We start from the raw sequence: 25,717 nt of genomic DNA on the forward strand, positions 1-25,717 counted from the left end.
ATGAAGCCCTTCTGCTTTTGGTGAATGCAGAAATTGTCCTTTTGCACGGGGTTATTTTTTCTCTTTAGATGAGAGGAGCATATTAGAATACCAGACATGTTATCTGAAACTGCCATGCCACAAGTAGCTAAATATAATATGTCAAGTGTATTGGTATGAACTGGTATGTCATCTCTGGATCAAATCCCAACTTTTCAAAAGGTGTCCTTACTTCCACTCTCCATTTTAGTAGAGAAATAAGAAGACATTAATAGTACAAGGGCACAGACAGCCTGTTTTTAAATGGCAGGTTTATTAAAAATGTCCTATATCACAAACATTGGAAACATACTCGGCAGATTTTACTGTAAATGAAAGATCTGGTAGATCATGGAAAGGGAGTAACTGTCAGTGTAAATCAACCACTGGATTATGAGAAATAATGAGGCATTTTCCACAGCAAACTCCTCACCAAACCCCGTTGTCCCTCAGTATCTGGGGGTTCCAGTTTGAGTTCAGTTGCCCTTAGGACGCAGCCCACGGTTCATGAGCTGAGCTCTGAGTTTGTACATATTTACAGTAGAACAGCCTAAAGCTTCCAGGAGAGGACACGTTAGCACCAGTGCTTATGCATTAGGGCTCACCTCGCCTCTGCCACTGCATCTGCATGGGACTCACTTTACTGAAGAGTTAGGTTAAAAAAAGGTTCGTAAATCTGGCACTTGGAAGGCAAACTGTGCTCTGCAGTGACATAGGAATTCTTCGTGTATCACACTTGAATGCCTGGCTCTGGAGGCTGCCCGTCAGAATTACCTTAATGCCCTTTCTTGCACAAATACACACTTGGCTTCCCCTCTGCTTGGAGTGTTATTTAGTAATAGATGTAACCCCTTGAGACAGAGAAATCAGTGTGATTATCTTACTGCTGTTCTAAAGCTAAGCACAAACTCTATATTTAGTGAATATTAGACAAAATTAGTATCTTCAGCAATTTTGGTGAAACATTTTCACATAGCAAAAATTCTACATAGTTACAGTGTTCAGAATTACTGAGATTCACAAAAAAAAAGGCTTTGGTTAGAAAATCAAGAAGGGTCAAATAGAAAAAGCTTTCTTAAAAAAAAGGAGCCAAAGGAGTCAAATACTCTATTGAAGTCAAATGAGTGCAGAATAAAACAGCAGTCATCCATTAGTTAATTTTTCAGTATTAAAATCTTCCACCTAGAGAAGCCCCTGTCTCTTGCAAGCTGTGCCTTTCCTGACGTTCACAGCTGGTCACTTAGCTCCAGTACAAGCAGGGTGGCCATAATTCCACGTGTTCCTGTTCAAGGCAAAGAGTCCCTCTTCCAGCTGTGAGGTAGAGATTGGGTATCAGGTCACTGGGGTGTGAGATACCACTGAGTGCAGCAGTTACACGTTTGTTTCTAGTTCATTTATTTCAATAGTGCAGTGGTCTTTACTGTTGGATTTCTTAGTGTGATTCTCCACTGGCGTTTCTTCTTGCTCCACTTGTACGGGTATATGGTGCTGAAACCCTTTCACTGTTTCTGGTCCACGAGATTCATTCATGGTCTTCACACAGCCGTTTCTCTGGTAAGCCACAATCTGATGGATGTTAACAGGCTTAGTTTCACAGATCAGTGGCACCTACGTGAAAAGCATTAAGATCTGGAATACTGCCACTGATTGCTGTATACAACAGGATACTATTTTTACTTGGAAAGCCTGTGGGCTGCTTTACATTCACCAGGATTATCTAGAGCCTCCATAGACTTGCAGGACCTGTTTCTCATATACACTAAGGCATCTTTGCACCATCTGCACAAAGTGAAGGTGTCTCTGTGTAAAAACACAAATTCTGTCATTACTCTAATTTAACTTACGGTAGTAACTGCATGCCATTGGTAAAGCAATAGAAACAGGGCAAATAGAGACTAGAATTTCAGGGCTGAGTTCAAAAGGTGCAGACTCTCAGTGCTGAACTTTGGGCACTGCTTGCCCCTAAGTGCAGTCACTTAGATCAGTAAGTCAGTCATTTGTTTTTGCCATCTGCCTTTTTTCTAACCCAATAAACTAACACCTGTCTCTGCACTGTTTCAAAAGAAATAAAAAGGATTTTATTAACTGATTCGTAAGTTAAATATTGAAGTGTTCTTTAAATCAAACCAGATTCTGATGGGGAAAGTAAGACGTAAATACTGGCAGAGAAGAGAGGTGGGCTTGCAGCTGAGAAAATATGGCCTTTGGGTATTCATTACTAACTGCACACATTATGCAGCCAAAATGTATGGCAGACCAGCAGTACATTTTAATACAGTTATAGAGCATGATTCAGAGAAAAAATCTCATCACAGATGACTGAATAATCCCTTAGGAGGGATTTTATATTATTGAAACACCTCTTCTTTAGTTCTGCCTGAGTTCTAAGTACAGCAGTGAAATGTCAGAGGGCTGTGTTGTGCAGGAGCTCAGACTACACTTCTGGCTTTGTAAGGGGTGACATGCCTTACCCTTAGGTTGTATGTTTGGGTTTTTTGCAGTTAGCTGTATGTGTAGCCCATATATTCAGGCCTAATCCTGTCATCAGTAATTACTGCAGGAGGACACAGCCTGTCTTTCTGTACACAAATTGAAAGAGCAGCAGGAATTTTAAATGAACATAGCAGGAAGGCATGAGAATGGAATTGAGCAGAATGGGAGAAATAATGATAGAAATAAAACTTTGCTATTTATCTGGAATACTACAAATAATGCACAGAAACAAGACACATCTTGTGACAATTAGTCCCGATAAAGAAACTTTCCTGCATGAACTATTCTGACTTTATGGAAGAAAGGTAGTGAGAGTCTGCCATGAGCTGAAATGGCTGGAGATTAGCACCTCCAAACATCATGGGCTTATGGAATTAGGAGTCTCCTTTGTCAAGGATTTGAAGGAGGGGCATGAGAAGGAGTTCCTGTTACAGGTAAAGACTGAATTGTGCCAAAGAGGAAGGGGAAAATGCATAGGAGTGGAAGGAGGCAGGGGCTTCAGAATGCACAGGTGTGTGTGGTGTATGAAATAAGATACAGAGAAGGAAGAACAAAAATATGTAGGGAGGGACTTGTATTAAGTGTAGAAGGCATGAAGATGCCTGAGAATGAAGTCTAGAATGGAGTAATGTGCTTGTGCTAGTCTGGAAAGAAAATGATTGCAATGGTGGCTTCAGATGATGCTGACACAGAGGCTGGAAATGCCCAGGGGAGTTGCTTTTGATGTGAGGCTATTGATTATGGATATACACACTCATAGGTACCTTCACCACCCCCTACACAAAGCATTCAAGAACATTTGTCACCCTGCTCTGTTGCTGGTCACAGTTTTAGAAGAAGGACAATTACTGGCCAGTCAGGACTTGGGTCCTGAGTGGGAGACCAGCAGCTCCAGCACCCTGTGCCATGGCGGGACAGCGCAGCTGCTTCCCTGCTCCCAGCCCCGGTGTGCCAAGCACAGCTGACTGGCCAGCCTGGAACTCCAGTGGCTTTTCACATGACCTCATGGAAAAGCATCCCTCCACCCCACCTGCTAAGCAGCACGTGCCCAGTTCTGTCCTGTGTGTGACACACCTATTATAAACTAGGTGACCCCAGTGGGGGAGCTGGCAGGTTCTTTGCCACAGCGTGGCACGTGCTGGCACGCCCTGGCTCATGGCATAGTTACCTCATCACCATCCTTGACAAACTCCTTGCGGCAGATGTGGGCCATGATCCCGGCAGCCAGCGCGTCTCCCAGGACATTGATCATTGTTCTGAACCTGTCTCTGGAAAATGAAATAGTCACGGTAAGTTGTTGGCTCTTTGAGTACGTTCCTGGGCCTTCATCACTGCAGTAATTGTGGCTAAGGCCCAGTTTTTTTATGAGCGCAAAAGTCTAGGAATGGTAGTGAGGAGTTTGGCACGGGGCAGCCACCAGTTATGGAGCAGCTCCGCTGGGTTTTCCAGCCTTTTCTGAGCTCAGTGTGCTGTGCTGCCACACACTTTATTTTGTCACTGAGGTAACTGGAGCAGTGATGCCTCCCTACACAGGCAAGCTGATTGGAACTACAAAGGTGTAACAGAGCACACCACGACTGCATTTATGTCCCAGTGTACATGATAAGGTCCAGTAACACCCTTGATTTGGAGACTGGTGCTGCAAATGTCTTCATTCAATAAAAGTAGAGGTCAGCCAGTACAACCAGTACCTTATATCAGTGATTGAGGTCTCAATCTCAGCAACCAAAATGCTACTTTAGAAGGTTATTGGTTATACCCACAAACCAGGCAGGCACTGACCATATTTAAATCACGATCATTCCTCAAAAAAGCTATGGTGGCTTTAGCTCTTGTGGTGGCTCTGCAGTGGCTCCTACAGATTCTTCATTTCCAGTTACCTTTTCCAATTTAAATTTGTCTGCTTGACAGTACTTTGTACATATACAGTTTAACTATTTTTCATTTATTCAGGTATGGAATTTCTTCCCTTCTTTCTTTACCTTCTGCCCACTGTCTAAAAAATAAATTTATTAAAATACAGACTGTAAATCCACAAAAGCAAGTGGCTGTCATGGATGAGTGTTATGCTTAAGTTGTCCTGGAATCTATTAGTTAAAACTGATGAGATTTCAAATAGACGATACAGCTTTTAAGTCTGAAATAAATCACCTCTTTTCCAAGAAAAACATATACATTTGAAAACTGTGTCATATTAGTAACTTAATTTATAAATGTAGGTTATAAAATGGAGGTTCAGAAATCTCCAGATGTTTGGCTTATTGAAGTCAGTGATGGTCCAATATCAACACTACCCAGAATTCTGATCCTGTATCTTAATATAGAAAAGAATTGAAACTCTGTACTGATTTTTTTCCAGCTGTTTCAGGCAGGTACTTGGTGAATATAAATGTTTATCTAGTTGCCTGCTTAATTATCAGGAAAGTTCCTGCATTAAAGCTTTTTTGTGTGTGCAGTTACCCAAGTTGTACGTGCAACTGCACTTAAGTTCAGCAATAGTGTTTCGCAGCCTACACCAGGCCGTGGTTGTTGACTCCAGGACCCAGCCCTACACTTGTTTGCTCAATCCATTTTTCTAATTCCTGCTCTTCCGATTTTGGGTTTTGCCGTGAAGAAAATTCCCCCAAGAATATGTTAAGCAGGGAAAAATCCTGTTACAGCGCATATTGATAAATGTTCCTGTTGAACATTGACTTTTTTTTCCCTTGGTTAATCATCAAATTGTGATTCTTGGAAAGATATTCCACGTTGTGACTTTTGGATTGTGCAGAGAGTCAGCTGTGGTGAAGAAGCTGCGTGCAGAGCTCGAGAGTTTGCACTCCCTCCTGAGCTCTGATGAGCATCTTTTCTGAAGACAGGATTTTTCTGAGGAAACAGTGCACCACGCTGAATCTCCTGAGAAAATGAATTGCCTGGTGCGTTGATGAGCAGTTGTATTCCCTGTTCCTGTGTGTGTGAGTGGTCTGCACTCCCTCTGAGTGGAACACACTGCACACACCAACATTTCTCTGCTGAGAGCCCAGCCTGCTGCTGGGGCATTTCTGTCAGTGCAAACATGTGAGTCAGGTTGGCAGTGGTACTTTGGCTTTAGATGATCTGTTAAAGATGCAAAGCTTTTACCTCGTGTTTAATGCATTAGCTGAGAAACATTTTGGTTCTTTTCTTTACGTCTCTAAGCACTACCTAGAGGTGTGAAGGTCACAGACGTGTTATGGCTACCTAAAGGAGCTGTAACACCTGCAGTGCATTGTAATGGGTATTTCAGTCTCGTGAGATCATCTAACCAGCCTTCTTTAAGCATTCTTCATACTCCAGTGCTTCCAAAACTAATACTGAAAATATTCATCATGTCAACCATGTTGACACTTTGCATCTGCAGGCTCTTGAAACCACCAAGTGCCGATATACAGAAAAATACTTTTTGTTTGAAAGGTCATCTGCAAAAGACAGAAAATTGGGTCTGTTCCTTGCTCACTTTTTAGTGCTGTCTGGAACTATAGCCTGAAAAGTTTTTTCTCTGTTGTTTTGAAAAGTTGTGTAAGACAAAAAGAAGCACAATTCCCATATATGCTGGAAGACTTACTGGAAAAACAATGAAATGTCGATGTTGCAAGAGCTGGGCAAAAACTGAGCAATATAGAGGGAAAAGGCTATTGTAATACAGTCTTGAAATATTCATACAACACAAGACTCATGACTCCTATTAATGATAATAATAGTAATATTCTCTTACATTGAACAGGAAATAGTTCTTCTGACAGTTCTTTGTACAAAAAAATACGTGGCTGAAAGTTTAATAAAATTGGATCTATAACAGAATGGACTTGTAACCCATTTTTACCCAGAACCTTCATGTGATCAAAATCCACTGTATTAAAGGAGATATATTTTATATGGACAAAATAAAAAATAGTTTGAAATCAGAAAGAACAGAATTGCGTTGGGATCTGTGATAAAAGGAGGGCATTATTAGTCCTATTGCAGTACGTGGCAAGTATTACAATCAGGCTGACTCTGTCGTGGTTTCATTGCCTGACTGTCCTTCTAGATAAATATAACTCTCTAAATTTTCCTGGATCTGATTTAAGATAGGTACTTTGTTCTACTTCATCCTCCCTCCCTATAAATGTGAAGCTTGATCACTGTCCTCTTCAGGACAGTCTCATCTAGGTAAGAAGCTGCTGTGGTGAGCTCTTCACCCTGCTCTGCTTTAGACCAAATAAACTCCACTTCTTCAGCCTTTCCATGCAGGTCATATTTCCAAGTCTCATCCAGACTCTCTCTCATTTGTCTGTGTCTTTTTCAATAAATTGTCCACATCAGCAGAGTATTTAATGAGGCCGCATTAACACCATTTCAAACAACATAATCACTTGCTATGCCTTTTATATATATCTATATTAGTACACCCCTGGAGACCATCTGCCTTTTTAGCCAAGTCGCCACAATGGAAACCACAAGAGCTGAATGTTACTTACAGTGCCCAGTCCACAGCAATTATCAACGTGATGTCGTCTGTTGGGAGCCCGACCGAGGTGAGAACAATGACCATTGTCACCAGCCCAGCCTGGGGGATGCCTGCAGCACCTATGCTGGCAGCTGTTGCTGTGATACTTTAACAGAGAAAGAAAGGAAGAAGCTTTATCAGTGATGGGTTACTTCCCAAGAAACCACATCGTGTTCCTACAGGAGCTTTCCTAAACCCTACTCCTTCTCACACAAGCCATTGCAAGGAAGTGCCAGTGTTTTGTGGGCACAAACCAGGTGCGAGCAAGAACAGGCCAAACTGTCTGCCCAGGGCTACAGTCCCCCTCTCAGCCTTCGCAGCCTTGGCACTGGTGGGGCAGTTCTGTTGCCTGTTAATGCCAAAGGTGCAGAGCAAAGGGCCCAGTCAGGCTGTGGGTTGTGTCAGCTCCTTGTGGGCCATGGCACCACAGAGCACTGCGTGCCATGAATCTGCCAGCACTGCTCATCCCTGCTTCCCCCTTGGCAGCAGAGCTCCCATCAGGCATTCCTGAGTCACCATGGGCAGTCCCTGTGCCAGGCAAATCCGTGCCTGGGTTTTTGATGTCAGTCCCTCACAGAGAGGTGAGGCCAAGGGGAAAGAGGCTGGGCCAAGGTGAAGGCCTTGCACAGCACATGGCTTTGCATACTTGGATCGAAATATTCAGCAAGCATGAATGTGACTGTACATCTTCAGCTTTTGGAAAGTAATTTTGCTTGACCTTCACACCATTTTTTCAGCCAGGCAAGCAGAACTGAATAGGAGACCAGGGCAAGAGTGGATCTCGCAGGCTTGACATTTTTTTCATAATGTTACTTTTAGGGGAGGGATCTCATTCCTTTTTCCAGGACTAAAAGTGACTGGATGTATTAATTTCTACCAATCCAGCCACTTCCAAGAGCTAGGCCATCCAGCAGAAGACAAAAACCAAAGGTTGACAAAGGATGATAGAAAGTGTGTACACTGCAAATCCATCACATTCATCAGTCCAGACTGTCAGAGCTTTTGGTAAGCAGTTAAGTCTCATCAACCTCCTATGGAAAATGAGGGTAACAGCAATTACCCACATGGAAACTGAAACACAGAGAGATCCAGTCTCTTGCTTACAGCTGTACAGTGGACCAGTACAGCAGCATCAGGATTTCTAACTAGAGCCCTTTTCTGCAATAAAACCCCTCCAAACATTTGCATGTGGGTGTGATGGGGAACGAGAAAGACTTAAAACTACATTTAAAAAATGTTAACCTGCTTAGTATCTTAATAGCACTGTAATAGAGTATAGATGGAAAGGAAGGGACACAAGCTCAGTAGCTGAGTCAGAGATAACTGTAATGAACTTTTAATATTAAAAGGCCCTTGTTAGTGCTATGAACCGACTGGCTGATCAGAACTGCTGCTGCCTCTTAGGGCAGTTCAGGCCAGAAAGTCTCATGACTTAATTGGGAGCAAACCCAGGAATGTTTGTCTAAGATTGTTCCATTCCATTTTTACCTTGATGTAGATGTTTCTTTCTGTAATATGCTCAGTTGATGAAAACAGAATCTTTACTCTCTTTCTCTGCTACATCTTTGTTTGCATCATCACACTGATAGAAACTGTCAATCTGGATTTTACAAACTATGAGCAAAGTAGACTGATTATTTTTCTAACATTTTTCCCCTCTGGCAAAAATACCCTGGAACTCAGAATATTTGAATTCTAAATCTCGAGGTCCCAAAGTCCCAAGATCTGGGACAGAATTTGGATTAAGATATTGAAGGTCCACTGTGATTTCCTGTTTGCCTTCTTCTTTTGTGAGTCTTTTTTTCCTTTTCTGGATTTTTCCGATCTTTATTTGTGTTTTCATTCCACTGTTTTACCTCTGTCTGGTGCTTGTGTACTAGCACTTAATGCAGGGAGTGAAAATAAGAGATAAAATAGAGTTCTGCTAAGAGAAAACTAGAATTTACCTTCTTTCCATTTACCATCATCCTCCTTCTCCTTAATTTTTAAAATTACCATTCTTTACTTCAAAGTGTCTGTAATGTCTGCTCATGCTCTGGGCAGGCCATATTTTGGGATTACATGCTAAAAAAATCTCCAAGTTCCAAATCACAAAAGACTAAATTTTAGCACAGGGTCATTCCAACACTTTTCAAAGAGAGCGTGAGCCTGAAGTGAGAACTCATATGGGCACAATTTGTTTCTTTTTCATCTGGTCCACCCAGATCTTGCCAGGAGCCCATTAGCAAACCTCAGCTGTCACGTGGGGTTTGCTTCAGGACTCTTCTCCTCTTGTCATGAGGGTTTTCAGGTCCAGCAGAAGACAGACAAGGCCCAGCAGTGTAAATGGGGCTGCGGTGAGGTCAGTGAGTGGGTAGATAAGCACATCTCAAATATGTTGCACAAGGCTCTGACTATGAGGAATGTTTTTATAATCATTTGTTCCCTGCTGGAAACCTGCAGGTTTCAGTCTCTGAGGGATTCTTTGGCAGTCACTGGAGTTATTCTGGCAGTAATTGTTCAGCTGGATCTTCTAGTCTTTTGGATCCATGACAGACTTTTCAAGGATGGAGTACACAGCCACAGCACTCTCTGCCCACTGAGAGCGTGGTTGTTTATGAAGTTTTCTGCTTTAACAAGCAGCAGAGAAGACATTTCAAAAATATCTGAGTGATATGACCCATTAATGAAAACCTGCCCTGATGGTAGCATCTGTCCTTCCCTCCTCCCCCTAATCCTCCAAGAGCTTCCCAACACACTATTCCCTGTTATCTGAAATAGGACTTGTAGTTTTGCATATTTTAACCTTTTCCTCTCATGTAAAGATGCAAATCGTACTTAAAGTTGAAAACAATTCTGAAGTCCAGTCCTAAAGTGATCTGTGTGAAAACAAGACAGTTATCCCCCAACAGGAGCACATCTCCTGGTGTGCACGTGCACGCATTGAGCAGGACCAGCACAATTTCTCTCTGTGCAGTCCCTGAGCTCTGCATTACTCAAACCCAGCCATTCTGTGGGGAATGCATCTTTGGTTACCTTATGGTGATGATCTGCCCGAAGTCCAGCTCATAGTTGTTGACCTGTGCGATGAAGATGGCGGCCACGGCCTCGTACAGCGCCGTGCCGTCCATGTTGATGGTGGCCCCCACGGGCAGCACGAACCGCGCGATCCTCCTGTCCACGTGGTTGTTCTCCAGCAAGCACTTGAAAGTGATAGGCAGCGTGGCTGAGCTGCAGGACACCAGAGAAACACATGCTGCTTTAGTTTGGTTTCTGGGGAGTGAAGGAGTTGTGGCAAACCTGCTGCAGGCAGGGGGGGTTTGACGCTGTCTGGCACCGCTCTGCACGTGTGCCCACTTGGCAGGCAACTCGCTCCTCTGCTTGAGGGAGGATAAAGACAGTTACATCTACAAAGGCATAAACATATTATATATATATATATATATATATAATAGTGCACATTTTGCTTCCCCAGAGTTAAAAATACTGTTCTCTCTTTCCCTCTTCAAGAAGAAAAGGGGCAGAAATCCCACAGAGGCAGTGTTGTACACCCAAATGAAAGACAGGTGAACACCCTGCGCAGCTTGTTAGTAAAATCCCAGAAAATTGCTGTGCACTCATGGATTCTAAAAGCGTTTCCTCCCAGGCCCGCCTCATGTGTAAACAATTTCTTATTTCTGCAAGGGCTTAGGCAAAGACCTTATCAACAGCATGCCTGAAAATAGAAGTTACAGACCAAACTTCTGTATTTGGGAATGTAAAATCCCATTTCCTCTCTGGGACAGGTCTGCCCACGTCCCTTGTGTGATCATATAACAGCCACATAATTGCAGGTGCTGTAATGATGTGTACATATGTAAATGAGATGTATGTGTGTGAAATGGAATAGTATAAGACTGTTTGTCAGGTGTTTATTTTAAAACAAGCTTGATCCCTTCAAGGCTTTAACCCTCATTTTCATACCCTAAAAAAAAAATCTGATTTTTGTTTTCATAAACTGAGACAATCAATAAAACATTATATGGTCATACATTTTCTCATTTTCAATGAGAATGCATTTTAAACAGTAACACATTTTTAAACAGTAACACTTTGAAACGTGTATTTGTATATTTTATAGGTCTTTTTGTAATATTCTGCATTTTACCATGTGGTGTCACATTCACTATATGATGAGTAGTTAAACTGCATTCAAGTGAGTGAGTAATTTTTAGGGCACATGAGTTTGTATGGAAAGTAAGTGATACCACTGAAGAAAATACACAAATGGCAAAATATTTTCCTTGTTATGAGACCAGTTTTAATATACTAGCTCAGTATCTGAGACTATCTAAAGAGATGTAATACAGCAAACCCCTTCAATATTATTCCAAAGTTACCTCTTTAAAAAGATAGTTTTTAAAGACAGTCTTCCCTCTGCCATTTGGCTTTTTTATAACAAAACCCTGTCTGATTTCTCTGTGGGACAAAGAGGAGGAAAAGGTATTCTTACAGGTCCTTTCTGCCTTGCCCACACTCTGACATACCAGAATATTAAAGCTAAGTGCCTGTTCTGAGAGCTGAGCTGTGAAATGTGCAAATTTTAGCAGACTGACATGTTCCAGTTTGGTTGAGGTGTGACAAAGATTGTGCAAAACAATCCCATAATACCAATAGCACAGCCAGCAAAATCTGTATCTGTTTCCATTGCTGTAAACAGAATGTGTGACACTCTTTGTGCAGGAATTCAACTTTGAAACTTGTGCTCTGTCTCAGAGCCAGGTGTGTCTTCCATTTGCGTTTTGTGCTGGTTGAAGTCAAATTTCTAGGGCACATGACAAAGCAGTGGGTTTGTTGTTTGTTAAGTATTATAACAAACAAGAAAAGGGGCAGAATGTAGGTGCAGTGCTGATGAGAAACGTTGGGCAAGATATTGAAAGGAAACAAATTCCCGAGTCTCGGACTCCTGTACCTTCCTAGCACAGGCAACTACTACAGAGTTTCACTCAAATTTACAACACTGCATCCTTAGAGCCGGTAGACTGTCTGTCCTGACTACTCCTGCTGAGAGGCTTTCCAGAACTCACTGCTCAGCTGAGAAATCTAATTTACAATCTAGGTGTACTCTTCTCAATTTACACTAAATTTTCCTTTATGTGCTTTATGTTTTTCTCCTTGCATAATCAGCTGTTACAACTCATAATGTTAAAAATCAACTTTGTCCTCTCTCAGCCTGGATTGACCCACTCAGACTTTTCCAAGTCTTCTCTTACCAGATTGCTGCTTTACATCCCTGATTACTCTGTCAGCACCTGTTTCATCTCAATGAACTTTCCCTGAATACAGGTGACAAAAATGATTTGAAGCATCCCAGGAGAGGTTGTCTTGTTCAGTGGTGGTTTGTTTTTATTCATAATATATCATCTGGCACATACCAGAATCACGTGTGTCTTATGTAAGACTTTGGCTGTTGGTGACTTACAGGTGGCAGTGAAAAAAAAGAGTTTCTACTGTATTTTTTGAGTTATATAAATATATAATTTCAATATTATAAAAAGCATTATCAAATTTTATTTGTCTCTCCAGTTAAATTAGGTAAAGTTTGTTTTCTTGAAAGCTATTTTATTTGTTGATACTTTATTTAGTGTTAAACAGTAGAGCAGTAACAAGAAAGCCTGACATTTAACATTTATTAGGAGGAGAAAATACTCTAAAGTGCTGATCTTAATCTGTTTAGTCTTTAAAAAACTGTCCTAAAGCTTTCAGCTGAGAGGTATCTTCTCCCAGCACTAACTCCAACAATTAAAAATACATTTCCAGAGTCTTATCTCAATTTTGGGATAAAATGCTGCAGCTGCAGAGACTGAGCATAAGCTAATGCTGGATCAGGCCAAGCTCTTACTAGTGTGAGCCACAGAGACAGCTAGTCACTGTGCAAGAGCAGCTGTTCAGCTGCTCTGTTTATCTTATCAGTCAAAAGCATTTTGATATTTGCTCCAAAAAATCAACAAACTGATCTCATCTCCCGTTTCTAAATCTGCCTTCAATTTACACTCTGCAGTAGCCAAGATCTCAGCGTTTCATAAGCAGCAAAACCCTTGACAAAGTCGTGGTTTATAACTTGTCTTCAGAGAAAATGAAAATTGCTGCTTTTGATGGGAGGTACCACTGAAAAGATGATGCTTTAATTCATTAATGGTATGGAGAGATGACCTAGAAAAACAAAATTCCCTCTTGCCACTGGAACGAGGAAAACTAAAATCAAGAAGAACCTTGCATGTAGGCCAGATATTGCTTTTTCAGAGTGGGAAGAGGTGACAGGATCAGGAGGGTGTGGGGGGACAAAAGCAGCAAGTGCAAAAACCCCACATGTGCAGCCTGAACCCCCCAGGGCAGGGCAGGGCAGGGCAGGGCAGGGGGGGCAGGGGCAGCACATGCTGCACTCCCCTCACTGAGGCACTAAAGAGGAGCCAGGAAAATCGGGAGAAGCATAAGGAGACTGGGAATGGGGTACAGAAACTTTCACTAAGGGACATGGGTTGAAGTGTTGTTCAGATTCAGTAAAATCATTGCCATGAGGTGGCTGCCTCCAGGCTTTCAGCTTCCCCTGGGTTACATTCTTGGGATTTGTAAATGGTGTTGTTTTTGCTGCTTGTAGTTTGAGTTTTAGCTTTGAAAATAAGCTTTCCACAGGTGAAATGAGTATCAGCCCACTGATCTGGGGTTTTCTATCTTTAGAGGTAGGCATCAACTGACACAGGAATATCTCCAAGAAACACATCAGTATTCTTAAAACCAGCTCTTTGTTCTCCTCCAAGATGATCTGAAAATCCAATACCCACATGATGAGTGTTATATAATGCCCCTGTGGCAAGTCTGATTTAACCAAACACACATGTGATGACTGTCAGGAGAAGCAGCTCTCCTGTCCAGCCCCAATTATTTGTGCATGTTCTTTTGGCAGCAGCTCAGTTATGTGCAGTATCCATTCCTTTCAGAGCAACCAAGGTGAAAAGTTCAGCTCTCTCTAGACAAGGCACTGCTATTTGAGCAGGAAAACATTAGAAACCATGTTGGGCCTGTGTTGGATTTGCAAAATATACACACTCTTAAGAAGGGACAGTCAGAGCTAAATCCATCAGACATGTCCAAGCCCCAGATCCGTATGTTCAGAGCCTTTCCTCAGGATTCACCTTAACTTTAGTAGTACATTAACTTCTGTCAATAGAGATACTAAGTCTGGTAGCAAGTCCTGCTGGTGGTTCTTGACAGGCTGAGCTGCCAGCTGGTGCCAGAGCTCTGTTCCCAAACTACACCCTCTCCGGACCTACAAATATGTCCTTATTCCTTGCACAGCTGTCTCCAAGCCCTTCATGTCCCTGGAGCTGTCGGAGCTCAGGGGGACTCAAAGCCAGCACAGGTTTAGGAGAAATCTGGACTCCCCATGTATTCCCTGCTGTCAGTGGACACTCCCACATCAGCTTGGGATAAGGAAATGGGGCTGAAAAACCTTCAAGTAGTGGTTTACCTTGAAGAGGCTCAGCAGAGACAGACACCTCTCTCTCATCAGTGCTGTAGGTTGAGATTTTGGCTTTATGACTGTGCCTGATCAGCCTGTCTACCTCTCCTTCCCACGATGGCTTTTGGGGCTCCTTCCTAGGAGTCCAGCTCTCCCAAGGAGGAGCTGAGTTCCAAGAAGAACCACAGGCATTCTACGTGGTTGGAAGTTGCCTGCAGTGACAGTCCCTGCGATGTGCAGGTCTGTGAAAAGAGCTTGATGACATTTTATAGGTCTTTATTAAACCCTCCTTGTGAAAGGTATCCATACTCATGAAAAAGTTGGATGTTTTTGTTGCTTTTTAACAGAAAAGGAGAGGAAAGGACAAACTCTTCTATAGATGCTAAAGATAAAACAAGGACCCAAATTTCCTCTTTTATTTTTTCCTAAAAAGAGAAATATTCAGATAAATTTTTTAGGAAAAGTTCTCTCTTTCTAGAAAAAAAAAAAAAGGGAGTGAATGGAATAACACAGCTTAAAAAAGCTGAGTTGTCAGCAGTAGAGTTTTTCAGAAACAGAATTCCTAGAGGAGCAGGGCAGATAGTCAAGTGTGTCAAATGTGAGCCTGATGAGCCTTTTCCAACACTAACATCTCAGAGTGCAAAATTAGCATCCTGCTTGAATCTGGGGATGTGACAAAAGCTACAAACTTTTTATGTTCTAATAAAAAAGCTTGCTTTAATTATTTAAGCCTAATTGGAGTTTAAACATCACCCAGCATGTAATTTTTCTTGATTTTGTATTTCACAGTATGTTGCTCTTTATAGGTCATTTTGGAGCAAGCTGTTACATGTGCAAACACCTTGTAAAATGTAACACATTGGAAAGCCAGTCCCTTCTGTAGTGAAATAATAACTCCCTCCTCTACTTCCTTTTAATCTTAGGTATTCCTCCTGCCACAGGTGCCCTGAAACTGTGTTGTCATATCAGCTACGCAGAAATGTTATTTTGTTATTTCTGTCTCCACTCCCTGCAAGGCAATTCCAGCCCTTTCAAGCACACCTCATGCACCAGTTAATCCATGTTGGGAGTCATTTTTCAAAAGCTGTTTCCCATTTTCATTGTACCTTTGTTCAGCTGCAGTTAAAACTCATTGTACATCCTCCCTAAAAGGGATGCAGAAAATCCTATTCCTTGAGCAGAAGAGCTGAATACTTTCCCAATGCTGGACAATAGCTTGCAACCACAGTCTTTTCTTAATGTACCAAGAAACAAAGACTAAGATGAGTAGAAAGGGTAAAATGTTTCCACATGACTGAAATAGGAGGTTCCCCACTAATACCAAAAATGCAGTCTGGACAAACTGTGTGTCTCTCATACATATTAACTTGGTAGAAGCACAGTATTTTTTTTTTAAGTGGAAAAAATCTTATTTCCTTTTAAGTCCTCTAAGAAAACCCATTTTTGTCCAATATTTTTTAAACCAAGGGAAAACTGTGACGAACATTATTGTCAAATGGCTCCCACAGAACTTGCACCAAATGTTGAGAGACATGTTTTTAAACATTATACCAGTGAATGGGACCATTGCTCAGATACAGATGTATCTGCTGCACTACAGGGACAGTGCTGTTCCCAATGGCAAATATTTCATTTCACCTCTCTGGAAACTCTGTCATACCTGGAGGATGTGGCCAGAGCAATGAGCAAGGCTTGAAGAATCCCTCTGATGAAGACAATGGGGTTCTTCTTGGTGATGAAGAAGTACATCATTGGCAGAATGAAGAGCCCGTGCACCACCAGGCCACACACCACCGTGATGGCATAGAAACCCAGCTTCTTCCCGATGGCCGAGGGGTCATCCATTTCCAGGATTTTGCCAGCAATTAGGAACACAATTCCAAAAGGAAAATACCTGAGCAAAAAGAAAGTCATTATTAGGAGGCAGCTCCCTCCTATCAAACAGTATGAGCTGGGGAATCCCTCCTGGAGCAGAGCACTCCCAGCAGCCTGTCTGGGTTCCATTGTTTTGTCAGATGAAGCCCCTCTCTCACACATGAGGTGTGACCAAAGCACAGCTGAGGTTGTGGTGCTGGTCGGGAACCACTTGGCAGTGTTTTGGTTCAGAAGGCAGCTCTAACTTCTTAGCTTAAAGCAGGTAAGCTGCTGGGAAGGAGGGGGATGAATCCTGAGCTCTGCTCAGAATAATCGTTCATGGTTATTGGAAGCTGTTAAGTAAATGTTTATGTTGCCTTTGGAAGACAGAGGAGAAACACCAACATACATTAGACATGCTCTTGGACTGCCTGGGAGTTTGATTTGGGGAGGATAAATAGGCAGAAGCATAGTTAGTTTCTGAACCCCCTCTGGACAGATGTTCTGTGAAAACTTATTTTTCTGTGCACAGCTGCATACAAAGCCCTGGGTGCCAAAAGAGTTGGAGATTAAAAGGTAGCTGGAAACAAAGGCTGAGTGCTGGCAGTGGTTCCCCTCCCATGTCAGGCTGGGCCACACTGGGGGACCTTCTGAAGGGTGGGGAAGGTGCTGAGCTGATAGTTTGTGTTGTTGGCAATCAGCTGCTGTTCCTCTGATCTTTGGGACAGGTGGGCTGGCAGGTCTGGCTGGGTCTCCAGCAGTGCTGTAAGGGATGGAGGTACCAGCTGGAGCATCCCATCATGCTTCTGCCTTGTGTGGGCTGGGTGTATCATAATCCCTCTTGGCATGCCCAAGGGTTGGCAGTGCCCTTAGGGCACACAGCACCCCCCACCCCCCCAGCTATTCCATGGCTCACTGTTTGGGAGTAACACAGAGGGTGCCCCTGTCAGAATGACAGTACAAGCCAGGTACAGGATGTGTGTGCATCTTCACATGCTGAGGCCCTGCAGAACTAAGGATCATTCACCCCCATTTATTTCCCTAGAAATAAGTTTGTGAAATTTTTGTACATTCCCTTCTGTTGACATTTTCTTACTCTTAAAAAAAAACAAATCTGATTTTCTTACAAAAACAGTTACTTACCAAACAGCAACTGCCACAATCTTCATGACAGATTCGTTCAAACACTGGCAAAAGCTGACCAAAGGAACTCCACTGTTCCCCATTCTCCCCAACATTATACCTGCAAAGGCATCAAGGTTCAGTTTCTCAGGTGCCTTCACACAAAGCCCCAGTGCTTCCCCTCTGAAAAACATTTTCTAGGGAAGGATTTGTCTCTGTCTCTGCCTCACCCCTGTGTGCTGTGTACAACCTGACAGCACCCAGGGCACACCTGGGAGGCAAAGCCAGGCTTGGAGGTTTGCTCTGGTAATGGGGAGTTTGTAATGAAGTCTCCATCTTATATTTAGTAATTGTCTGTCTACATAATTGCAATCAACCCTCATAATCAGTCAGGCTTTGCAAATTCAGGAGAGGTAAGGAAATGTAAATCTGTGGGAAGAAAAGCCAAGTTGCTGTAAAGACTAACCAGTAAAGAAGGAGGCAAGTAAAACTCCTTTATGTGCCCCCAGTGCTCAGAAAGGAAATGAATAGAGCTCTGAGATGTGTCATCCAACCATGTATTCTCCAGACAGTGGTAGTTCCCATTAATGCATATAAATAGATGACATTTTCCTATAGTTAATTATCTGCCATCCCTCCCTGAAAGGATTATAAGTGATGGAGTTAACTGCTCAAGGAAGCACATCAAAACCGAGCTGCACCCAGTGAGGCAGCCTTTGAAGGAGCACAGGGGGCAGGGAGGGGGGTGTTGCTGCCACTTGCTCCGGATGTGCCGTGTCCCTGCTCTGAGCAGGAGCCCGAGCTCTGGCCCCTGGAGCCCACAGCTGCACTTGGGAGCCACGGCTCACTGCCAGGGCAATTCCCTGCTGGGGCAGGGAGGGAGGCTGTCAGCTGCCTTATGCAGGGATTTCACAATAACAGTGCATTCAAGATGTTTGCAAGCCTGTTAATATTCATCTTCAGCTGTAAAGTTTAGGTTAGAAAGCAACGCTCTTTCATTAAGCATGTTGCTCGTATTGCAATAGGACTTTAAATATAGTTCAGCTCTTCTAGGTGGTGGCAGTTTTACAAGAGTCTTATCTTCTAAAATCTCTATGATGCCAAAAAAAAAAAAGTTTTCTTTTTAATTTTACAGGAATGACTGTGATTTGCTCTTTTAAACACTATCCTACCAAGACATGTGGGTGTGGGGGGACAGGCAGAGCAGTGGGAAGGACTGAGGCCTCCTGTCTGCAGCACTGACGTCCCAGGGTACATTTCAGTGCACACGTTTTCCTTGTAATGAATTCGATAATATCTTCTCCCCCAAGGATAAAAAGATAGATGTGTCAGTGCTTAGCTACTGTCATCATCTCTGACAGCAATCCCTGCACACGTGTGAGGAGAGGGAGGGCAGCTAATCACAGCTAATCCCAGCTGAGTCAGCATCAGGGCTTTACACCCTGCCTGTCAAATATTGCCCATTTTAATGCATGCCCAGCAAAGAAGTCCAGTCACTCACACACAGCATTTACTCTGGACTGAGATTACTGAACAATTCACCTCCTGCTTCAGGAAAAGACAGTTAGCTCAAGTCTAAATTCTTGTCTCTTTATGCTGTTCAAGGACCTAAAAGAAGCTGTAATAACTCCTACCCAGCCTAGTGCTGCTTTTCTCTGGTGTAAAAAAACCTTTGTGCAAATAAGGCTCAGCCAAAGTGGGCAAAACTGTTGCACCAAGGCCTGTATAAATTTCTTTGTACTAAACAAAAGCTTTGGAAGGATGCTCTCCTTTCACAGAGATTGAAGCCACATGTCTTCTGTCTTCTTGCTTCCATTTTGGGGAGGGGTCCAGAAAGCTGAGGACAGTGATAAATGCTTGGCTGCATCCTTTGTCCAAGATGACAGACTGGAACGGTCCCAGGGTTTGAGGGTTTGGTGTCTCAGGTTTGCTGGTGGCTGACACAGTCCCAGGTGACCCAGCAGGGCCGTGATGTAGGTAACAGAACTGGTACTACAGTTTTTGTACGTCAGCCAGGAAGGAACCAGAGCTCAGCTTCCATCTCTGGAGCCCCAGGCCAGCAAGAGTGGGGGACATGGTAAAAGTCACACAGTCAGCTCTGGGACAGTGAATGATCTTCTGGGCTCAGAAGTGTGACATTGCCCTTGATCCTAATAAGTACATGTAATTAATTCCTTCATATCCAACACATTCTGGCTGCAATAGTGTTTGTGGTGCCATTGTACTTTGGAAATCCACTGAAAAATACTACAAACTGGGAGACAGCCAGTTTCCAGCAGGGTTGTGTATGGAATACCACCCACTGGAGAAACTATAAAAACAGAGACAAAGCCGCTAATTCGGGGCTTGAATCTCGACCCCTTGTGCTGTCTGAACCATAATATAATAAATCCAGGCAAAGATGTTTTGTGGAACCACCTCTGCTGACCAGATTAACTTCCAAGAATAAATTTATGTAAGGAAAATATGATCAGCATTTTTTTATAAAAATCATCAAAACTTTATGATTAGCTAGGACATGTTTGTTTAAATTTCTTCTTCCAAATCCACAAACATAATATAACACATGTGGCACCAATGAGTTCCTCCAGCAAGTTAAACTGAATAAATAAGCCACACAGAAGGTCTTACAGTCAACTGTGACAAACTACTACATGGTATATAACCCTCAGCATTGCAGGAGAGCAAAAATAAAATGAAGTTTTAATCAAAAAAAAAAAAAAAAAAAAGAAGATCCACAGATTTAAAACTCATAAAATATCCAGCCAGGAGAGTGGAGCTGGGGTGTCTCAGCCTGATGCCCCCCAAACCAACAGCGGTGTGGGAAGTTCTTTATTCTTGTGAAACAACACCTGGAGCTCTGGGCATTAGAGGTGTAAGAACTTCTCAGGCTTTGGGAAGAAAGTCAGCTGTGGACTTGTTTATGGTAGAATTTCTTGAAACTCTGGGATTTTTCTACTGTCCAGAGAGTGGAACAGAATGCTGGCAAAGGGGCCGTGGCTCTGACCTGGTATAGCCCTGTCTCCTCTGAGCACACTGTATTAGTGCTTCTCACAGTCAGCAAAAAATGGTTCATAAATAAAAGCTCAAAATAATGGAGAAAAAATAAACCAGAAAGAATGCGAGTGTATGCACAGAAAACAGAACTGCACAGCTTTGGAAAACTTATCTTTGAAAGGTTGGGAAACAGCTCTGTAACAGTCTTGCCTTTTTCCCTCACAAAGTTTAGATAGAAACAGTTAAAAAGCTGAATCAGTAAACCAAACAACCCAAGCCCAGTGCTTTACTCTTAAATGGATATTTGGATTATTACAAACCAAACATATCTGAAACCTACCCATGGTGGCAGAGAATATCACAATGCCCAGCACATTCATGCCATCACTCGTGCCTGGCTCGGATTTGTAAATCACTTCAGGAGGGGGAGTGATGTCCAAGGCAAAGTTCTGGATGTTGGATCCATTCTCATCCTGGACTCCGTAGATTATAATGCGGCGAGTGGTGCTTTCGGATGAGGCTTTGTTGGGTTTAACGATGGGAATGCTCCTGGTGCGATACTGAAACAAAACAAAGGGGTTTTTAGTCTAATATCCCAGCAGGAATTAATAGTTTAGTGAGATCTCCCAAGTGCTCTGTTTCAACAAGGCTGCATGTTAAAGGGACAAGCATGAAAAGAATGACAGCTCCTGTCCCTGTGCTGCTAAAATCTGTAAAAGTTGTTGAATTTTTTGGAAAAGCATAACAAAATCGGAGTTTCCTCCAATCAGACCCTTGTGCAGCAAACACATTGTGTGCTGACAGAGCTACTGTCCTATAGGACAGAATTGGGAATGACTCCCTAGAGTGCCTTTGTCTCACCAGAGGCAAGGTTCCCATGCAATATTCCCCAGGTGAAATAACTACAGCCATGCCTCTTGCTCACTCAGAACTTTGAGAAGAGGTTTTCTGGCCAAATTCCAATCTGAGTAATTAGATTATTCACAAACACATTATTTTGTTGCTTTAATTGAACATGGTATCCTGTTCTTCCTTGTGTGGTGTTTCTGGGAGCTCTTAAAGAGACTGCAGCTCTCCTCAGGTGGAGGTGGAGCTGACACAGGTGTGCATGTCACCTCTCTGGTCACACTAGGGAGAATTTGATGCTTCTCTGTTTTGCCTTGGGATACCTTGGCTGCTGAGGCCATGGAAAGGGACCCACTAACTGCTGGAAGTGCTAACAGTATCTGCAGCAATATGCCATGTCTGTATCTGCACTGTGCTCACAAAGATACATGTCCCATATGATGCTGGCTCATCTTGCATCAGGAAAAGGAATAGAACTACTTACCTGCTTGAATGTGGCCTCCACAAGATTGGCTGGAAACATGTTCCTAAAAATGAACAAATAGAAGAATAATTTCTATGGAACTGAAACCCACTTCTGTTTCCTGTGTCTTGGGTGTCCCAGGATAAATCAGTTCTTTACCCTCCCAGGACACAGTCAGTGTTCAGGGGTGTATTCCTGACACCCCTGGGTGCTATAACCTACTTTGGGTCTTCTGAGCACTCCTGTGAGTTAATTCATAAACTGTAGTGCCCCCGATACATTTTCATCACTGGAATTGTAAGTGGTGTCAACTTTGCAGTGGTTTGGTCAAGAACAGTTTGCTTTTCAAAAAGAGGATCTCATTCCTGATTAAAAGAGTTGAGATTAGAGCTGCTCTAATCTCTGCTAAATTTTATTTTATTATGGTTCTGAGGCTTCCGAACAAGAGCCTGAATGAGGCCAGCAGTTCAATTTTGCTGAGCTACAGAGGCAGACAATGAGCAGATGCTGTGAGATCTGCAGTGAGTCTCATAGATTTTTAATTCCAAAAGGGACTCTTTTTGTCACCTTTTCTGACTTTCTCTGTATGTTAGTCTGTAACATTACACCCAATAATGGAGCTAGTTTATAACTTCAGTGTGAGCCAGATTACTACTTTGCAGAAAGACTTTCAATCCTAATTTGAAATGGAGAGCACACCCTCTACAGGCTTCAAAGAGGAATCAAAATATAATTGGGGGAAAAATCTAAAAAGCCATATATTTCCATACAGCATTTGGGACTCAAGATTTGTGTGATGATTCGAATAGGATCGTTTTCAGGACTGATTTATATCCAGCCCTAAGCTTCTGAACCTGGGGGCAGAAGACAGTGACAGCCTATGACCCAATTATCTGCTTTCATATTCATATGAAAGGAGAAACTCTCGAGTTCTCCAACAAAATTACTTTTAATTCAAAGTCCTGCTTAAGCCTCAAAACAAGGCGACACTGAAATATTTGTGAAAAGCCTGTTCTTATTCCACAGAGAGTTGCTATGTACAGATCCAGCTAAAAGCAGGCTGGATGGAGACATGTCCCAGAGCTGCTTTCCTCTTTGCAGCAGCAGCACATGCTCTGTGCTCATGGAGTCACTGTGCAGCCCTGGCTTAAGAAAAACAGATTTTTGTGCTATTTTAATTGACCATCATATGACATTATGGTTGCACTTAAAAGTATGAGGTAGATGCTGCATCAGTAGCATCAGGCACTGAGAGCAATTGCTACAAATAGATAATTAATTATCCTTTTTAGGTTAAATTAAAGAGAGAAGAATTTTAATTGAAGGGTAGTAGTACTGTCTAATGATTGAAACAGGAGACTGAAATGAGGTGGTTTTGTTGGCCTGCTGTGCGAGAGCAGATGAGCCACAAAAAGGCATCATATGTCATTTTTTTGGGCAAGGCTGGTGCTTTGGGGCAAACTGGTGCTACACAGACAAGTTACTGACAGGCAAGAGATGAGGCTGATGAGCAGCACTTTAGGAAATCTTCTTTAACTGTCCTGACCTTTCCTCACCTGAGGCAGGTAAGGCAGGTCAGATCAGCAGCCTCTGGCAGGCAGCCCTGGCATTCCTGGGGGATAACATTTACAGCTCTCACCCTGGAAACAACAGCACAAAGCTGAGGTTGGCTCTGCAAACCCTCCCTAAGGCTCGTGATTCTCTGGTTCAGATGTTGAATCTGCAGCCAAAGCAGGACACAGACAACAGGCAGCTGTGCTTCACTTTCCTGTCAGGTACAGAACCTTCTGCCTGGGCTCCAGGGGCTTGGCTGACACAGGGACTGAGTGAGGAACAGCTGGATGGAGCTGGACCTGGAGGATGGAGAGGATGTTCATAGGCAGGGGAAGCGCTGGAGAGAAAAGATGCTTCCTGCTTTATTATGCTCCATAAGGGAATTTTGCTTCCAGGTTGTTAAAGGCTTCATTAATATTAAATCATCTTTGGTTTGTCATTTGAGATGATGGGCTGAAAGGTGCTACAGGAGTGCACAGTGTGATGGTTGTGCCCTGAGCTGCTTGTGAATGTGAAATATTTTGAAGGCACAGATCCACCCTGAGGATTCCTGCACAGCTCTGAACATGCACCTCATGTAGGAGCCCTGGCTTTACACAGAAGCATGAATTTAATTGCTGATGGTTTCCACTTTCTCCCTCACAGTCCTAATTAGTAGAATTAAGAACAATTAAGACTGCTCGAGAAAGGAAATATCATATGGTTAGTAGCTAGATTAAATGACAAATTTGTAGAGGATTAAAGCATTTTGTTTCTTTATCATTCTTTATCCATCAGGAATTACAACTACCTACTTAATACTAGATGCTGGAATTCTCCCAATATTTTTTAATATATTATGCACTGTGATCCAGTCTTTGATTCTAGCCTCACCAAAATTACACAGTTTATCCAGTGAAAGGCTGACCTGAATGTTTTTGCCAGAGCCTCGGCTTATTTTTTACTTTAAGCTGGTTTACTTGGATTGAGAAAATCTAGTATTAGCCAAAATTAAGTTTTGTGAATTAAAAGCATTTAAGAGAGCAATTGGTAGAGGAGAACTTTAACGGTCTACAATAATGAGAAGGAAGTTTTAAATTGTCACCTAGAGCTGGGGGATGTCTTGGCCCATTTGGGCCAAGATTGGCAGTTTTATTGCAACTCTGGATGAGGGAAAGATCTACCCACGTGGATCTGGTACCAGGATCATGAAGTGAGGCCGTGTCTCCACTCAGAACAGGCTCTGTGTTTATCACTGACCTACCCTGAATTAAAGACATTGCCAGCACTTACAGAGCAATAGTTCAAGCTGAGCTCATCACTGCTGTCACCACCTGTAAATGCTGTTGTGTTTATTCAGTTAGGAAAGCCAAGCAGATAAAATACTTCTGAAGTTCCAGCATTACTTTCAGATTGCTTACAAGACACAGAACACAAAATAACAGTGCAGGATACTTAGAGGGATCTGGGATTTATTTCTCTAGTACAGGCAGCATTGTCTCTAACCTCAGTGGTGCAGTTCAGCATTCCTAGCAGAAATAATTTCACATAATAGTAGGGAATTAAATCTAGTGCATAACAGTGAGGGAGGCTGATTTAAAACATAGATAAATTTAGGCCTAAGACAATGATATGGTTGTAAAACAGGAACTGAGACATAGGCCTTCTGGTTATATAAAAAATTAACAGTTAAATAGTGCCTGCCCTGAGGGATAACACTTCCCAGAGCATCTTCTGCTTCAGGAGCTCTGCCAGGCAGAGCAGGAGCGTTCAACACAGGCTGAAGGGTGAATGTGCACAAACTTCAGTACCAGGTCAGTGAATCTTCTCCAGACCTGAGCTGCTGAGCCCCAGCTGGCAGGGGGTGCCTGACCCACATCTGCTGTGACGGCAGCACACGCGCTCGGTGACCCACTAATCACTGTCTGTGAGCACGGGCTGCTGGTGGGCACAGCCTCATCCTTCCACCAGCAAACTTGGGAGGCCTTCCCTAGTTGTGTGGGGGATAAGATGTACCCAGTTACAAACAGGTATGTGTATGGAATATGGAACTACTGTGGCAGTGTGTGTTCTGCACTTTGGAGCCATGGATGTTGAGAAAATCCTAAAGACTTGTATCAAGTACAGACATCACCTGGTCTGAGCAGCAGGTCTGAGGGTGCAGCTTCCCATTAGACACAGGACTACTTCTTACCTTTTGCTGCCAAAAACAGGAGGTCCTCTTTCCTTTCCCATTGTCTCCCACAACTAACCCATGAATTAACACATTCGACCATTTTTACTCCTCTAAATTTCAGCTGCTTTAGGAAGCTGAATGGTGCTAGGAAGTCACTTCTCAGCTCAGGCCGTGCCTTGGCACTGCCCCCAGGACGTGGGAGCTCTCCTGCTCTCTTCAAAACGTGGCTGG

The 25,717-nt window shown here is 42.9% G+C and overlaps 1 protein-coding gene across 1 annotated transcript in view; it reads right to left on the bottom strand.

The window, feature by feature from the left end:
- Positions 1-1,350: 1,350 nt before the first annotated feature.
- Positions 1,351-25,717, bottom strand: part of SLC1A7 (solute carrier family 1 member 7) — a 45,657-nt gene continuing 21,290 nt past the window's right edge. The window contains exons 4-11 of the mRNA XM_050306839.1: positions 21,799-21,841; positions 20,809-21,028; positions 17,493-17,592; positions 16,156-16,389; positions 10,034-10,228; positions 6,990-7,124; positions 3,680-3,779; positions 1,351-1,626 (exon numbers count right to left, since the gene is read on the bottom strand). Coding sequence (XP_050162796.1) covers positions 1,390-1,626; positions 3,680-3,779; positions 6,990-7,124; positions 10,034-10,228; positions 16,156-16,389; positions 17,493-17,592; positions 20,809-21,028; positions 21,799-21,841 — 1,264 coding nt within the window. The 3' untranslated portion in view covers positions 1,351-1,389. The remainder of the gene's footprint in view (positions 1,627-3,679; positions 3,780-6,989; positions 7,125-10,033; positions 10,229-16,155; positions 16,390-17,492; positions 17,593-20,808; positions 21,029-21,798; positions 21,842-25,717) is intronic.

The sequence above is a fragment of the Myiozetetes cayanensis genome, unplaced genomic scaffold (assembly GCF_022539395.1).
Source record: "Myiozetetes cayanensis isolate MyiCay16 unplaced genomic scaffold, myiCay2020 scf12, whole genome shotgun sequence".
NCBI lineage: Eukaryota > Metazoa > Chordata > Aves > Passeriformes > Tyrannidae > Myiozetetes > Myiozetetes cayanensis.